An 18,081-nucleotide genomic window follows, 5' to 3' on the forward strand; every position below is an offset into this window, starting at 1 on the left:
TGGCACATAATTAGACTTGGGAGGTTATCAGCGCAAGATTGAGATTGCAAGTTCATCCTGGTACTTAGTCCCAGGCAAGCCTGGGCTATCTATTGGGCATGACCTTCCTCGAAAAGTACTCCTAGTACCTGTGACTTAGTTTGAGCTTACTAGCACTTGGGTTTTTCTCTATCTCTAGTTCCTTGTTTTTTTCACACATGCTAGAGGTAGTTTTTAATCATATTTTCATGTACCTAATGATTTTCTAAAAATACTATTAATGGCCCACTTTAAATTTTTATAAGTTTTTTTTTTTTTTTTTGGTTTTTTTCGAGACAAGGTTTCTCTGTGGTTTTGGAGCCTGTCCTGGAACTAGCTCTGTAGACCAGGCTGGTCTCGAACTCACAGAGATCCGCCTGCCTCTGCCTCCCGAGTGCTGGGATTACAGGCGTGCGCCATCACCGCCCGGCTAAATTTTTATAAGTTTTTGATGTCAGTATGTGTTACCTCAAACTTTTTGTGGCAATTAGTGCTCCATTTGTAGGTCTCCCTTCACCCCTTTAAAATTACTTTGATAAGGAGAACAGTTTTCCGAGTAAGGTTTGCACAGTGTGGATTTATCCTAGTTTATATTTCTGGAATGTTTAAAAATATTCCCTTTATTTCCTGTAGATCGGGTGTTTGTTTAGATTTATTTATGGAGGGAATATTTTATAGTGGAAAAGGGTAATATTCTTCTTAAGTATTATTTGTGGTTGTGTTTGGAAAATTTAAAAATAAAAAGAATTTGAAAAAGTTAAAAGGAAAAAGATATAACCCCCATAATTCTCTCAGTACTGATTGTTTATTATAAACTTATGCATCTTCTGGGTACTTTTCTTGTTACTATGGTAATAAAATACGGTTGTAAATTGTGTATGTACTTCCTGCTGGGGTGTTGGTGTGGTGGTGCAGTTAGTCCTAACTGATGCCCAAATTAGCCTTGACCCTATCTGAAAGATTGCCACCAAGTTCTGTAAAAAGTTTTATAGTATCTTCTCCAAAAACACCGGAGAAATTGTAAATACGGTAAAATAAGTGTTGAGTCTTTAAGGCCTCTTACAGAATCAGGCACTGCACGGGGACAGGCAAATGTTGAGTAACCAACAGAAAAGGAAGGTAATAAATAAAGAATATTGGGGGCGCTTTAAGTCTCTATAAGCTAAGAAACTTCCTTTCCTTTGCCAGAAAAGAAGTTATTAATAATAGGTAGCTAGAGTAGGCTTTGGAGAGCATTGTATGCAGTTTGTGGAGTGGTTTTTTTTCTCTACATAACTACTGTTTAGAGAGGGCAGTATGACTAAAGCCAGGTAATCTGTGGAAAAGATGTAGCTCTAAAAACTTGTCAGATGGAATGAAATTGTAAGAGGATTGATAAGTGGACCACTGCTTCACAAAACTCAAGAAAAGCATTAATGTATCTATTTTACTTTGTAAAGCCTTCATGTTTTTGTTTTTGTATTTTAAAGTTCAGTCCATCTGTATCTCATTGTGAGCTTCAGAATGACGAAATTTTGATTTGGTGCTAGTGTTGTTTTTAAGCTTTCAGGATTTGTCCTGGTGATGCTGATCATTGTCTGTGGCTTTTGTTTTGAAGATGGATTTTAACTAGGAATTACAAAGCCCTCAGCAAAGGTTCCAAGGGCAGTACCTCAGGCTTTTTGAACATTATGATGGAGCTAAAGAAATGTTGTAACCATTGCTACCTCATTAAACCGCCAGATAATAATGAATTCTATAATAAACAGGAGGCCTTACAAGTAAGAACTTTTAATTATTACTTTCGGTAAAGCAGAATTCTAAGAATATATATTTCAGTTTAAATATGTATTTTAGTTTAAAATGACACAGTGATTTAACGTATTAGAAGCTCTCTTTTGCTGATGTTTATTTAAATAATTATCTTGGTTATTTTTATATTTATGAAAGCTTTTAAGATTGTAATTTGTAAGCATAGTGTTCCAAGCCAGAGGGTTGTAGTGATTTATCAGACACAAAGCCATTAGTGTGTCCTTGGTTGTGGTGGAGCTGATCTTAAGAGGGCTTGGCCTCTGTAGTTCCTCCCCACCCGTTACTGTTGGATGGCAGATCAGAACCGAGAAGACATTTGTAATTCACAGTAGCGCATTGAAGGGTGAGGAGCTTATAATTAAAAACATGTTTGCTTGATCTTTAAAGTATTTTTTAATTGCTGTTTTTTTTAACGGATGTTTGTTTTGGCTAAGACTTGGAGAAATAGTGTAAGTGGCAGCAAATAGAACGATGCAGCACCTTTTCCTGCTGAGGACAGAGTGGAGTGAGTGCCGCATGGCGGGGTGGCCTGGATTGCATAGTGGAGGAAAGCCGGGAAGTCCTAGGAAGTTTGAAAGCTAAAGTTTCTCTGCAGCAGTGTGAAAAACTTAAAATCTCAGTTGGAAATAATTGGAGCAACTGCAATATTAAGTGGAACATTGTGCTATTTATTTTTATCACATGTTGTAATAGTTTTAATTTATTGTTTCTTTAGCACTTAATCCGTAGTAGCGGAAAATTAATTCTTCTAGACAAGCTGTTAATTCGCCTAAGAGAAAGAGGCAACCGAGTGCTCATTTTTTCTCAGATGGTGCGGATGTTAGATATACTCGCAGAATATTTGAAGTATCGTCAATTCCCCTTTCAAGTAAGCATTTCATTGTCTTTAAGTTTCACCATGTTCTTCCGCTTATTTTGTAGAGTTACTTTTGAGATTATTTTGCATATAAATTATATTTTTCTTAAGCATATCTACTTAGAGAATTATATTTGTCATTGTTTTCTCTCTAAGAGTTTCAATTTTTCACTAATTTTAATTTTAATTCTGTTTTATATGTTATATATTGTTAAAAAGCTAGACTAAGACAGTATTTCTAGGCTAAGAGAGGTCTGAAGGGGAAGCTTTGTGAATTAAGATGACGTCAGAGGAAGGAGAGCAGGTTCCCATGACCTGTGTATTTGTGGTTAGCCTGATCCATAGTTTGCTGATATAAAGGATCATATCAAAGTAAGGGGGCCTCCTGTCTGTCTACTTAAGATGCATACTGGCATTCATTCGGAGGGATTAAAGCCTACGCTGAGGAGTGTTTTCCTATTAGAATCAGGTCATATTTTCAGTACTTTACACCTAGGGATTCATTTCTTTTTCATCCATTGTGTGTGTGCTCATGGGTGCTCCCATGGAGGTCAGAGGGCTCCAGGGTTGGACTCAGGTTCTCAGGCTTGCTTTGCAAACATCTGTACCTAAGTCAGATTATTGTCCCCCATTGAGTAGTACCAGGCACATAGGCGACCTTCAGTATACACAGCTAGTGAGTGGTGTGTATTTAATGTGGGCAGAATCATAATGAGACTAGTATGCAGATGTTACACATGTAGTTTACAAGTAGAAATGCTGCACCTGCTATGTGTTATGAAAGACAGTGATATTAGTACATAAAAACCCATAGTAATTTAAGGGCAGACAGCGGTACCGCCATTTGTAATCAAACAGCAGTTTTGTATCAAGTGGGAAAGGTACAGATTGATCTGAAAGCTCCAGTCCTCTGCCCAGACTGCCTCTCATTCCTAGATTGCTCCTCTCAGTTAAATATCTGTTTATTTAAGCCATGCCAAAATAAGTGATTCATGACCAGTCTAGGTTTTACTAATTTTTATTTTAATGGAAAAGAAACATAATTCTTTTTTCAGGCTTAGACCTCTTCATTAGAAATATAAAACAGTGAAATTCTCACAATCCTTGTATAACTCCCCGTGTAGTCATGGTTACATTGCTGGTGTCTCCCTCAAGTATTGGGCATGTGCAGCCATGCTTGTTTTATGTGCATGCCAGCTAAATACTCTACAGACTAGCTACATCTCCACTCTTTCTACTGTTTAGATAAGCCTTGCTCATGCTGGCTTTGAACAAGATCCTTCCACTTCAGCCTCCTAAGAGGCTCAAGCAGTCCCAGGTTTCTTTAAAAATCAGTGCTGGGTCCTAGAGAGTGCTCAGCAGTTGAGAGCACTTGCTGCTCTTGAAGGACCAGAGTTGGTCGCTAGCACACATGCCCGGGGATTCTTGACACTTGTAGCCCCCACTCTTTTAACATCTTCTGGCCTTCAGGAACACATAGAACAACACATAACAAAAAATAAAAATAATCTTTGAAAAATTATAACTTTAACATACACTATCTGTTTCTTTTCAAGAAAGTTAGTCTAGCAGCAAGAAAGTATCGAGGTCTGGGATCAGGAAGGGGGCTGTGCAGGGTTCACGGCCGAGAGGTGGGAAAGTAGAATCCGAGTGATCAGCAGCCTGTGGTAAAAGACGTAGCAGGTTTAAGGAAGTGGATGGTAAGCTGTCGGTGTGAGATGTGAGACACTCATTATCTTTATTACAGAGACTGTAAGAGTCCAGGAACTAAGATAGGGTTGAAAATCTGTTTTGGAAGAACCTGTTTTGCTGGGCATGTTATTGCACGCCTTCAATTCCAACACTGGCGAGGCAGAGGCAGTCGGATGTCTGGGTTTTAAGGCCAGCCAGGGATTCACTGACCTGTCTCAAAAACCAGCAAAGAAGCTAAACCTGTTTTACCTCTACTCTGTTTGAAACTTGAAACTCAACTAAGTCATAGCCTAGGTTTCAGTATGATTTTTGTCTTACAGGTATAGTCCAAAATAAAAAGTTTATCAAGCAACCAAAAATACACTTTATCCAAAAACAAAAAGTGTGTTTGCTGTTTGTGTCAGTGTCTACTAGAAAAGCGTACCACACAGAACCACACTCTGAGAAACTTCACACATTTTTGTATATATTTTATATTTTCCCACATTTTTGTCTTTACTGTTATAGATAGTGTCCTAAGTTTTTTTTCCTATTGTATCTTTAATTTATTTATTTATTAAAGATTTCTGTCTCTTCCCTGCCGCCGCCTCCCATTTCCCTCCCCCTCCCCCAATCAAGTCCCCCTCCCTCATCAGCCCAAAGAGCAGTCAGGGTTCCCTGCCCTGTGGGAAGTCCAATGACCACCCACCTCCATCCAGGTCTGGTAAGGTGAGCATCCAAACTGCCTAGGCTCCCACAAAGCCAGTACGTTTTTATTGTTAGTTTTGTTGCTGATTTGCAGAAATGTCATAGATACTTGGTTCTTCATCTTGCTTTTAAGCAGAATTGCTTTAGAGTTTCCACCCTCCCTCCTCACCCAGCTGAGGACTGAACCCAGGACCTGCTCTACCACTGAGCTATCTCCACCCCCAACTTTCCATTTCTTAAACAGTCATTATCTCTGAGTAATAATTTACACTTGTGCAATTTTTTCTGACAGTATTGAAATTATAATAGTCAAACAATGTAACATTGATTATGAATAAATTTTTGCATGTTAATTTTTCTTATTAAAAACTTCCTTTTTATAACTTATCAATGGAGAATTAGTGCTAAAAATAATTATTAAATGTTATCAGCTGGTAAAAATGTATATGTTGACATATACATGGGCATCAGATAGCATGTAGCTCAGATGATACAGTGCTTGCCTCAAATGTGAGGCTCTGGGTTTAATCTTCAGTGTTACAGAAACAAAAGAAAATGAATGGATTGGAGTAACAAGTTACTACAGTGTACATACAGCCGACGAGTACATATGTAACAGCCCCCTTCCCCATGCCAGCGATTGAACCAGAAGCCTCACATGCAGTTAGGCAAATGCTCTCTGCTATGATGTCACACCCCACGCTCAATAGTAGCTAATGTTTAGTACACATTTCATTGGCTGCTGTGCTGTTTTCTCATTGGCTCTACTTTACTACCAAAGAAACAGGTAAAGGGGGGGAAACAGAATCACTTGTCTGAGTTGAAGAAACCACTATATTGGAGGCTGCCTGACCGGATGGATTCCACCGTGCCTTCAGAGTGGAGCATTTATTGGAATTAGTCAGCTGGTGTTTGCTGAGCTCTCTCGTTCTGGGGTTTCTGGTTCAGAAGATCCGGGTTGGGCTCTGTAACCAACGATTTCTGTTCTCAGGTGGTTCTAATGTTGCTACCCAGTACCCACACTGGACTTACTGATTTTAGTTGTTTAACATTTGACTGTGGTTTGTGAATTATTTCAATTTGTTTTATCCTAGAGATTAGATGGATCAATAAAAGGGGAGCTGAGGAAACAAGCTCTAGATCATTTCAATGCCGACGGATCAGAGGTATGATAGCTCTTTAAATTATACGTTTGTTTTAGTCGTTGTGTGTCTTCTAACTAACTTTTTAGTTTGTATTATATGTGAAATCTGACCTGTCACTGGTATTTTAGTTCATTTACTTCAGTATAAATTAGCCTCCTATCATTAGCATGGGTTTATGATGGAATCTTGTAAAGATTTACACATTAGTTGCTATTATTGTTACTGTTGTTTACATTGTTGGAGAGTGAACCCAGGATCTTGTGCTGCTAGGAACAAAGCTCTGTCACTTGAGCTACAAACCAGTGTTAGTTAATTTTTAATGTTGACTTTCAATTTAATAGTGTCATTAATGTAAAACATTTTCAATTCAGAAATCAGTTGTAAAATTACTTTGAGTAATATACTGATATTGGTAACAGCTTAGATCTAACATGTATATTTAAAATTCCTTGTAGGATTTCTGCTTTTTGCTTTCTACAAGAGCTGGGGGGTTAGGCATTAACCTAGCCTCTGCTGACACTGTTGTTATATTTGATTCTGATTGGAATCCACAAAATGATCTTCAGGCTCAAGCAAGAGCTCATCGAATTGGGCAGAAGAAGCAGGTATTTTAATTTGTTATTTGACTGTTTTGAGTAGTTTTCTTCTTTTTAAAAGCTACTGTATTGAATTAACTAAGACAATGAGAAGATAATTGAGACCCAGTCATGCAGATTGGATGAGCAGCAGGGAACCCAGAGTCTGGCAGAACTGAGGGAACTTTGTGTGAGGCTCTGTTTAGATTGTAGCTAGAATGAATGGTACCTATTCAATAGAAAAATGCCATTTGTTGGCCTGCTTATTAACCTTTGATGGTTCAGGTAGTGGATACAAGGCTTGCTACATATGATCACCGGCCCCAGCTGAGGATCCATCCACTGCTATGCAGCCTTCGCTTTGTTTGAACTGAACAAGGTGGTTCTGAGTCTTTGGCCAGGAACAGTTTCTCCAAGCATCAGCCCTTGTCATTCTGGTTAGTTTGTTTATAGTGGAACTTCTTTTAGGGAGACCTATGTCATCTATGCACTCAAATATCTAATAAAACATAATTAAAGAAACTGTATAAAGACCACCTTGTTCAGAGGACCCTCGAAAGCAGAATTTCACCTTCAAGAACACAGCGATCAGTTTATAGCTGGGGGTGGAGTTTGATGAGACAACAGCAGATCAGGAAGGTCAAGTCACGGGACGATGCTTGTGTGTGAGTTAAGTGATGGGAAGCACCCTGACTTATCTATGGCAGTGCGGCTGGAAGGAGGTGTGACCTGGCCATCGCTGAACTGCTCCTCTGCTACCCAGACCACTCATCAGTACCACATGACCTCATTTTTCCCTCTAATGTTTTATGTAAAAGCACATTGTTTGGGATTATTATGAGTCAAGTGGCACCAGCCTGGATCCAATTCCCATTGTGCCCATTGTGTACATGGTTTTTTTTTTCTTTTTTTGGGGGGGATTTTCGAGACAGGGTTTCTCGGTAGCTTTTTTGGTTCCTGTCCTGGAACTAGGTCTTGTAGACCAGGCTGGCCTTGAACTCACAGAGATCTGCCTGCCTCTGCCTCCTGAGTGCTGGGATTAAAAGCGTGCGCCACCACCGCCCAGCTACATGGTTTGTTTTTAAAACTGTTTCTAAAGTGTGCTCTTAGGGCAATAAAGCAGAGCTAAGGGAAAAAAATGTAGGAAAGAAGGATACATTCAAATAGTTGTGTTTTTTTAATAATTTATTTTTATTGAATGAGCAGTCATTTTGCCTGCATATATGTCTATGTGAAAGTGTTGGATCCCTTGAAACTGGAGTTAGAGGCAGTTGTGAGCTGCCATGTGGTTGTTGGGAGTTGAACTCGGATCCTCTGGAAAATCAGCCAGCAGCCAGTGCTCTTAACTGTTGAGCCATCTCTCGCCCCTCAAATAGTTTTATAAATGGCAGGACTTTCTCTTTAGATGTGGCACATTGTTACAAAATTAAAAAACTTAGTTTTACATATGAGAATTTGAAAGTTAGTAGAGGATGAACTGATCTATGTACTGCCATTTGGGCTCTCAGGTCAGCAAAGATCCTCTTACATGCAGCTTGCTTCTCATGCTTGTCTTTGTAGGTGAATATATATCGTTTAGTAACAAAGGGATCAGTTGAAGAAGATATTCTTGAAAGGGCCAAAAAGAAAATGGTTTTGGATCATCTTGTGATTCAAAGAATGGACACGACCGGGAAGACGGTGCTGCACACAGGTTCTGCCCCGTCAAGGTCGGTACTCACCATAGAGAATCCCTCTGGGGCACCCTGAGCTCGTGTCTTCTGACTGATCACTGCGAGTGGATCACAGTGTCCTGTATGTAGTGTGGTTAATTTTTATGCTTTTAACACGTTAGACTGATTTGTGTTAGAAGCATACATACAAATACCTGGCTTTACTATTAGACACTGATCACCTAGAGGAATCTCTTAATTTCTGTGTCTCAAGTTTCTTAGTTTAAAATAAGGAAATTAAAACTCTGACCACACAGCTTCCTGAATATGCTTTGAAATGTTTCTGTTAAGATTGAGTTTTTGTTTTTTTCCTGTTTTCAGTTCTACCCCCTTTAATAAAGAGGAGTTATCCGCAATTTTAAAGTTTGGTGCTGAGGAGCTTTTTAAGGAGCCTGAAGGAGAAGAGCAAGAGCCCCAGGTTAGTAACAGTTACACTGGATACGTGTTGTCTGTTAGATACGGGAAAGGCTCAAGTGCATTTATGATAAAAATTTCCTTTTAATACAGGAAATGGATATAGATGAAATCTTGAAGAGAGCTGAAACGCATGAAAATGAGCCAGGCCCCCTGACTGTAGGGGATGAGCTCCTTTCCCAGTTCAAGGTAAGCCTGCCTTCCTCCTCCATGATCATATCTGTTTATTACTGCAGGTCAGGTCCCTCAGTGTACTTCACTCTGCCTCCTTCATAACTTCAATTTTTTTTGGGTAGATTACAACAAAAATTAATTTACAAATTATCAAAAATAAGAACTCTCCAGAAAGTCAGTCAGAGTAAGTAGCTGTTACATGTAAATGTCGCTGGCTTGCTGAGGGCTGACACAACATAAGTCACCTGACTTCAGGGGGAAGTTGAGCAGGGTTCAGGTTTTTCTTAAATTTTATTAGTAGTAGTATTTTTAAAAGCAGGTTTCTTGGCTCAAGCTCAAAACCAAAAAAGACAAACAGGTTCCTCTGTACCTTAGCCGTCTGTGTGGTTCTTAGGAATCAATTAGTTGTTCATTCACTCCATACTAATTGTAATGGTGAATACCAGGGACTTAAAATGACTCACTCAGTACTCTGGAGGATAGAGGATGGACTGGGGGTGGGGAAATAAAACAGAAAACAAAATGAAATAAAGATTTGGAAACCTGTCACTTGGGTCATGATCTAGCAGATTGTTTTTCCTGTAGCCCATTGCACCATTTGCCTTGATTAACTGCTTGTTGGGGAGAGGCAATAAAGGAAAAACCCACGACTTAGAGTAAATGTGAATTATTTATATGCCAGTGAGTTGGTATTCTTATATGACTAGCTGCCTTTTAAGGCTGCCTATTTTTTAAATTTATTTTTATTTATAAGTACTTATAGAGTACATGTTTGCCTAGAACTTTATGAACAGTAGGCATAAGTTTTTTTTTCTTCATTCAATTATGTTTGAGTTTTTATATAATTAGCCTTGAGTATTGGCTGAATATCTTCTTAAAACTTTAAATGTATTATCTTTACAGGTTAGTTTCTATCCATTCCTTTAGAAATGGGAAGGAAGCCAAGGTCTAGAAACCTAGTTATTTACGGAGGAATCTGTCAGCTACTCTTCACGTTCTGTTTTTATGAAAGGGGAGGAGCATTCTTTGGCACTTAGTAGTTGATAGAGTAGTCTAGGAATTCCTTCAGAAGGTCGTATAGCATCTTACTACAATACATTACCGTATTTGTGTTACTTTGTCTGCTACTCGTTTGTTGTCAGCCTTGTTCTGTTACTAATTACTAATAATACCATGTAGCAGCACAGAGAGCCAGTGCAGGAAGGAGGAATCAGAGAGGTCCGTTGGCTTGATCTGCTTTACTCTAATGAAGAAACAACTATGTAATTGGCGGTGCTAGCTAAATTTATAGTCATTGTCTTGAGATATTTAGGTTTTTGTTTGGTTGTTGAGATGGTGAGGAGGGATCTTGAGGTTAATGACTGTTGTACTTTTTTGGGGGAAACCAGCTGGGTTGACAGCCCCAGTTACAGCAGAGGCTGATGAAAAGAATAAATGTGACTAAATAAATGATTAAATAGGGTTAAATATTGTCTACTGTACTTACTCTGTTAAAATTCTGGAATTTTATCAGGTTGCCAACTTTTCAAATATGGATGAAGATGACATTGAATTGGAACCTGAGAGAAATTCAAAGAACTGGGAGGAAATCATTCCAGAAGATCAAAGAAGACGATTAGAAGAGGAAGAAAGACAGAAGGAACTTGAAGAAATTTATATGCTTCCAAGAATGAGAAACTGTGCAAAGCAGGTGACTGTGTGATTTTAGAATATTGTTATCATAACAGTATCTCATGATGCTTAGAGTAAATGTTCTTTTTGTTTGGTTATGAACAGTAACTTTATAATTTTTTCCTCTTAATTTCTTTGATAATTTGCCTAATAAAATGAGTTGGAAAGTGTTTCCTCCGATCTTGGAGTATTTTGTAGATCTGGGAATTTTTCTTACTTAATTGATGGATATTGTCATCTGTTATTTTATGTCTTTAGGGTATTTAGGGACACCTGCCCTTTATTCCTAATACTGGTAACTTTTTTTTAATTATTCTAGGTACAGCTTTATTTATTTTTCAAAGAACTAGGTTTTTTTTTTCACTAGTTTGTTTCTGTTACCATTTCTTTTGATTTAATTTGTTGTTTTTACTTTCTTATAAGATGTGAGTTTAGAAACTAAATTAAGATTATTCTTCACTTACCACTGTAGTAATATGAGCGGCGGGGCTGCGTCCCCAGCACCCCAGCTGCCCACATGGCTAGCTTATGCCCGAAATAACAACACACAAACTGTATTCATTTAAACACTGCTTGGCCCTTTAGCTCTAGCCCTTACAGGCTAATTCTGATATCCCGATCAACCCATCTCTAATAATCTGTGAGAACCGGTCTTACCGGGAAGATTCTAGCCTAGTCCATCCTGGGTCGGAGCTTCATGGCGTGTGTCTGCCCGGGAGCGGGGCATGGCATCTCTGAGGCGTCTGCTCCCGAGAGGAGAGCTGTCGAGTCTGAGCTCACTTCCTCTTCCTCCCAGCATTCTGTTCTGTTTACTCCTCCCATCTATCTTCTAACCAATGAGGGCCAAGCAGTTTCTTTTTATTTAACCAATGACCTTCCTCCATCATACCACATCTAGTATTGTAATTTTCTCTTACAACTTTTTTTTGAATCTTCCAAAGTTTATCATCTCTTGTTATAATTTTTTTGTTTGATACTACTGTATTATCTCTCACTTTGACTTCTTTGGTCCATAATTTAGTTGGGTTGTTTTTAACATCTTTAAGAAAATAAAAACACCCAGTACTAGATTTCTTGTTTCCTTTTGTTAGTGTATTGCACTTTAAGATTGCCTTGATTACTGAGTGTTTTGGCATCTTACTACAATTTGAATAAGTGAAAACCTTCTGTTCTTCGTTCTGTTTGTTGGGGGTCTCCTCCCATGCTCTCAGTGAGAGTGAAGAGTCTGTAAGCTTGGGAAAGTTGACTTTGCCTTTCTTAGGTTTTCCCACTATTCATTCATTTGCCTTGCTGGGCTTTACTACACACCCAGCACAGGTTTGGGGGTTTTACTGCAGCCCTTGATCACAGGTGTCCTGTGTTCTTGTGCTTGGTAATTCTCGCCTTCAGTAAACTGCAGCTGGCTTAGTCCTTGTACCTGCTCATAGTCCTTAATCTCTTCTTGGAAATACTTTGATTTAGATGTTGAAGCTGTTTTGTGATTTAGTTTTGGTGTATGTTTAAAAGTTAATAGCGTTATAAGTTAGGTTTTCAGTTTGGGTATATGCAGTATTCTACTAACTTACCCAACAGGCAGAAGTAAGGTTACTGTATATGGTGTGTCTTATTTGTGCTTACTTCTGCAGACGTCAACGTGACATTTTCAGTAGTGCACAGGAAATATAGCAAAGTGAGAGTTCTTCCGAAAGTTAAGATGAAATTAAAACAGTTGAGAATGTACTCACCTACGTAACCTTTAGCACACAAAGCTTTGGGAACCTCCAGAGACTTAGTTTATATTTTGGTGTATTCATTAAAAAAAAAATGTTATAAATAGGTACTCATGTGCCCTGTGTGACTTTTTTTTTTTTGAAAATATCTGATCATCTTATTTAGAAAAAGCAATGGAGGATGATATTTAGAAGGAAAATACTGAAGACTCTGTCTCCCCAGATATATGCCTAGCGATGTTACTGTAAAATGTATCAACACAGCATTTAAAATCACCCACATTCGACTAATTAGCTTGAGTTCATGCTAATTTGGAACTTGTTTTATCCCTTTACAACACACGTTTGAGTAGCTTCTCAGCACTCCATCCTGTGGGCTACTTGTCTACTTCCTCTTTAGTAAATGCCTGATTTCCTTCATTTTTCACTATATAAAGAATTTTATTGGACAATCACCTTCACATTTCTGAGGAAAAATGCCTAGATGTGATGTGTGTGGGTCAGCAGAGTGATGACTTCTGATGCATGTGATAGAATATTGCCAAGTTACCCTGTTGTTTCATAAGCGCAGACACAGACCTCTGCCCATGCTGTCAGTTTCATCACAGTGCAGATAAGGGTCCTGTTGCTTACTCAGTGTTTACCAAGTGAATACATTTAAAAGGAAATTGTATTTCATTGTTTTTCTTTTAAATATTATTGACCTCATACAGTTTTGTATTTATAACAATTAACTGATTGCCAATTAATAGCCATTATATTTTTATAGAAAGTTGGTTATTTTCTTGTTTTATTCTTAAGCCTCAAATACTAAGCTCATTAACCCTCATCAGTACATGTTATATCATTCTCTATTGATTATTAATTGCTTTTGGCTTTGGAATAGTTTCCATTTGTGGATTAATGTTTTGAAAGTTTTTATAGTAGTTCACTGTATTTGTCTTTGCCCATAAGATAAAGGCTTCTTACCCTGTATTTGGGGATATTCTTTATTGTTTCCAGATAAGTTTCAATGGAAGTGAAGGGAGGCGGAGCAGAAGCAGGCGGTACTCTGGCTCTGACAGTGACTCCATCTCGGAAAGGAAACGACCAAAGAAGCGCGGGAGACCACGCACCATCCCTCGGGAGAACATTAAAGGATTTAGTGATGCAGAAATTAGGCGGTAAGAGGACATGTCACCATCTTGTTAACTTGGTGGTTTTAGAACATAAAACTGAATATAAAAACTAGATTAAGAGGTTTTACAGGGTAGAATAGATATTTGCGGAGTTCTACTTTTAGATATGGATTATAACTTTGAAGAAAAGGTGTGACGTGTAATGTTTTCACGTTGTTTTTGTTACACCACTTGAATATTCAAATTGTTTCCTCTTACTGTGGTTCAGAGTGATCCCTTTGAATAATAAAATTGCATTGAGAGACAGAGAGAGAGAAAGAAAAGGAAAAAGCTATTGTCTGATTTAGGCAGGTGGAAATCAGACTGGCCATGGGGATTGATGTACCTCTGTTGAATACGCTGTGTGCACAGGTCTTCAAGGGGAGTGAAGACAGCTTAGCTTATGCAGCATCTGTAAAGTTGATAAAAGCTTGTTCATTTTTGTTTTGGAAGTTTGTTTCTTTCCAGTTATTTTTAACTCTTTTCCTTTAAATCATAGACCTGACAAAGTTCTTCCTCATTGTCCCTACAACAAAACTAAATGCATTGTTAGTTTTCATTAAGGGAAGTTTTGTGACCATCTGATTTGCTGGACTTTTCTGTCTTTAGTTGAAGAAGCATATCATCTACTTTCTGGATATTTTCCTTCATCTATCAACCACTTAAGTTGCTTTGTTGTGACGTAAATTTTTGTTTTCCACTGTTGGTATAATGCTCACCCGAATTAACCCTTTGAGTAAGCCTTGATCAGCTTTGGGAGTGTGATGAGGCACTGTGGATGGTCACTCTGGAGACACTCCACTTGTGGTAGCTTTGAAACTTTTTTGTCTTATGAAAATAATAAAGTAATTTCTAAAATAAAATTTAGCTTCTATTGTTTTATTTATATTGCTATCTTAGCCTCTTCTTGGGTGTTAAAGTGTTTTATTTCCTATAACTTAATGTCCTAACAATTTATAGCTTTTTTTTTCTTTTTTTAAATTAGGGAACAGTCCTTTAAGTTTGTTTGTTTGTTTGTTTTTCCACCAAAAAGTGTTTTGCTTTGGTTTGATTTGGTTTTTGTTATTTTGACACAGGGTCTCAGGCTTCCTTCCGCCTCCTAATGCTAGCATTGTAGAAGTGCACTACCATGCCTGACTCCATTCTTATTTCCATATGCAGTTTGAATACAGAGGGAGGGGTGTGTATGTCTGTGTCTGATCATTGTTTTGTTTTCTGCAGTGCTGGGAATCAAATCCAGGGCCTTTGTGCATTCTCATCAAGCTCTGTACCATTGAGCTACAGCCCAGTCCACATAAATATTTTATATATTTATATGTGTGTGTGTGTACATACACACACACATACACACACACAAACATATATAAACAGTTTTATAGAACACATTTGAACCAAACATTTATTTTCTGTTAGGTTTATCAAGAGCTATAAGAAATTTGGTGGCCCTCTGGAAAGGTAAACGCATTTACCATTTTCATTCGTTTATGAAATGTGTACTGTATTGTCATGTTTATTTATTTAGTTGCCATTCAGTTTAGCTACTGATTAAATCTGCTTTAATGAACATGTTTAGAAATTGGTAGGGACCAAGTTGCAGATTGATTACCGAATGTGTTTGTATGGATTTTGAGTCTCCAGAATTTTGTAGAAAGAATATAGATTTATTATAGAGGGACTAAGTTACAAATATATCCTGACTTCTTTGTCTTTTGTACTAAATTGAATACAGAGCAGCAAAGACTCAAATTAGTTTTTTCATCCTTTTCTCATAAAAATTCACAAAATAGAGATACATTCTATTTTATTTTGCGTTGGATTGCTTAAAAATGCGACAGTATTTGCCAGGCTAATCTTTATCAGTTCTATGGCAATACAAATCTCAGGACCTTTTCATGTATAATTCTATAATTCTCATGAGATTTTATCACTCCTTTTTCAGTCAGCTCTGAAGAGGGTTTTTAATGGTTCTATATAATCTACCTTTTGCTCCTGAATGTGTGATAAACGGATTCTCTGATAAGCTGTTCTAGTGTTCTGTCTTCTGTACTTGCTATATAAGCTAGAGTAGAAAGGGTAGACAATAGAATGATATTTGGATTTTGAAACAAAATAAGCGTAGTTTTTAAAATTGTGTCATTTCACTTAACATTTATCTGGAAATGGTGTTGTCTTACTACAGATTAGATGCGATTGCTCGAGATGCTGAACTGGTCGACAAGTCAGAAACAGATCTCAGAAGACTGGGAGAGCTGGTGCACAACGGCTGTGTCAAGGCTCTGAAGGACAGTTCTTCAGGGACAGAGCGAGCAGGTGAGGCCTTCAGTGAACCTGCAGTCTGAAGGCCGAGTCTGGACTTTATTTAGTGTCTGGGATTGCTATTGTGCTGTCTTCTGAATCCATCAGTGGATGGAGAGAATTTAAATATCCACCAGTGGCATTAGTTTGGAGTATGTACAGTTACTTTATTATACTCATTTTCTCATTCATCTACATAAGGAACAATATCTACGTAAGATTTAGTAATCTGATGTACTGGAGAAATCCTTGTGAAATTCTTGTCTAGGGGCCACTCGCTGGTGGTACCTCCCCCCCTGCTCTTAGTGACACAGTCACACCAGGACTTTCTGTGAATTCTTATCTTCTGGTCTAGTTAGTAGTATATATAGTGAATTTTAAGACTTTTTAGCAAAAAAAAAAATAGAATACATTTTAACATAAATAACAGAAGCTGTTTTGTAGAAGTACATAATTATGTATAGATATGTTTTTCTATACTCTTGTTTAAAAAAATAAGGTGGCAGACTTGGAAAAGTGAAGGGGCCAACATTCCGAATATCAGGAGTACAAGTGAACGCGAAGCTGGTCATTGCTCATGAAGACGAGCTGATACCTTTGCATAAATCCATTCCTTCAGACCCAGAGGAGAGGAAGCAGTAAGTCCCCCACACTATCAGATTCTGTTGCCCAGTAATTTTGTTATGAACATTTGCTACATTTTTGTATCATTGACTATTTTTGATAAAAAGTTTTAATTACTTAAATATTATAAAAATTTATATTACAGTTACTAACTTGCAGTAATTTCTTCCATTAATGTTAGGTACACAATCCCGTGCCATACAAAAGCAGCTCACTTTGATATAGACTGGGGCAGAGAAGATGATTCCAATTTGTTAATCGGTATCTATGAGTATGGCTATGGGAGCTGGGAAATGATTAAAATGGATCCTGACCTCAGTTTAACACACAAGGTACTTAAGTAGTTTTTTTTACTCTGTTGACTATTAATATTGGCTTCGTGTTATTCTAATTTTTTTGAAAATAAGTTTTAGAATAAGGAAATAAAGTTTCTAATGTGATTTCTACATTAGAGCTTGGTCCTAATAAAATAATTGATTTTAATATCTTAAAATATTTCTTTATTTCTGAAATATGTTTTTGTTATAAGACAGGTATATTTTCCTTCTCATTAAGTGGTTAAAATCTTTCTGTTATTAAAAGAAACAAAAAAGGAACGTTAAAGTCCTATAATAATGCCTTTCTTAAAAATTAATAATTTTAAGTACTGGCCTCACCATGTTAGATCTTTCATTCTTCTGGTTTCAGGCTAAATTGAGAGGTTTCTTTTTAGGTATACTTACATAGTATTTATTCTTAAGAGACAGACATGGCGGTGAACACTGGTAATCTTAGTGCTTAAAGATAAGAGAATTGCTACAAGTTTGAGGCCAGTGAAGGCTAAATTGTAAGGCTGGAAGAGTTGGCCAGGAATTGGTGGCGCACACCTATAATCCCAGCACTTGGAGACAGAGGCAGGCGGGTCTCTGAGTTCGAGGCCAGCCTGGTCTACAGAGTGAGTTCCAGGACAGCCAGGGCTACACAGAAAAACCCTGTCTGGAAAACAAGCAACAACCAAGAGAGAGGGAGTGAAGAATGAATTAAATCTCTGCATATGATACAGGTGTAAAATGTGTGTTCTGTAGCCATCTGCTAACAGTGCTGTTTGCAAGACTCAACTTGATATTCTTGTAGTCTCCTATACAACCTATTCTAACAATATTGTGAATGTTAAAAGCTTTAGTGTGTGAGCTATATACATTTTTATTAAATTGTAGTTTTTCTTTTTGTTTTTTCGAGAAAGGTCTCTCTGTTGCTCTGGAGCCTGTCCTGGAACTAGCTCTTGTTAGACCATGTTGCCCTCAAACTCACAGAGATCCGCCTGCCTCTGCCTCTTAAGTGCTGGGATTAAAGGCCTGAGCCACCACCACCCTAAATTGTAGGTTTTCACCAGTAAACTTTTCATATTATTTATGAAAGACAACCTGAAATGCTTTTTCAGATTCTTCCAGATGATCCTGATAAAAAACCACAAGCTAAACAGTTACAGACACGTGCAGACTACCTCATCAAGTTGCTCAGCCGAGACCTTGCAAAGAAAGAAGCGCAGAGACTTTGTGGTGCAGTAAGTGAGACCTGTGCA

At 37.9% G+C, this 18,081-nt stretch overlaps 1 protein-coding gene across 4 annotated transcripts in view; it reads left to right on the forward strand.

The window, feature by feature from the left end:
* Positions 1-18,081, forward strand: part of Chd1 (chromodomain helicase DNA binding protein 1) — a 70,662-nt gene that overhangs the window by 34,154 nt on the left and 18,427 nt on the right. For all 4 annotated transcript variants that reach the window (XM_041680025.1, XM_041680028.1, XM_041680026.1 and 1 more), the window contains exons 16-29: positions 1,616-1,778; positions 2,525-2,677; positions 6,139-6,210; positions 6,645-6,794; positions 8,325-8,473; positions 8,798-8,894; positions 8,984-9,079; positions 10,578-10,754; positions 13,447-13,607; positions 15,015-15,056; positions 15,781-15,911; positions 16,396-16,534; positions 16,702-16,852; positions 17,941-18,063. In XM_041680025.1, the coding sequence (XP_041535959.1) occupies positions 1,616-1,778; positions 2,525-2,677; positions 6,139-6,210; positions 6,645-6,794; positions 8,325-8,473; positions 8,798-8,894; positions 8,984-9,079; positions 10,578-10,754; positions 13,447-13,607; positions 15,015-15,056; positions 15,781-15,911; positions 16,396-16,534; positions 16,702-16,852; positions 17,941-18,063 (1,804 nt within the window). The remainder of the gene's footprint in view (positions 1-1,615; positions 1,779-2,524; positions 2,678-6,138; positions 6,211-6,644; positions 6,795-8,324; positions 8,474-8,797; positions 8,895-8,983; positions 9,080-10,577; positions 10,755-13,446; positions 13,608-15,014; positions 15,057-15,780; positions 15,912-16,395; positions 16,535-16,701; positions 16,853-17,940; positions 18,064-18,081) is intronic.

The sequence above is a fragment of the Microtus oregoni genome, unplaced genomic scaffold, assembly GCF_018167655.1.
Source record: "Microtus oregoni isolate MIOR12 unplaced genomic scaffold, Mior012 000033F_ref0000390, whole genome shotgun sequence".
Lineage (NCBI taxonomy): Eukaryota > Metazoa > Chordata > Mammalia > Rodentia > Cricetidae > Microtus > Microtus oregoni.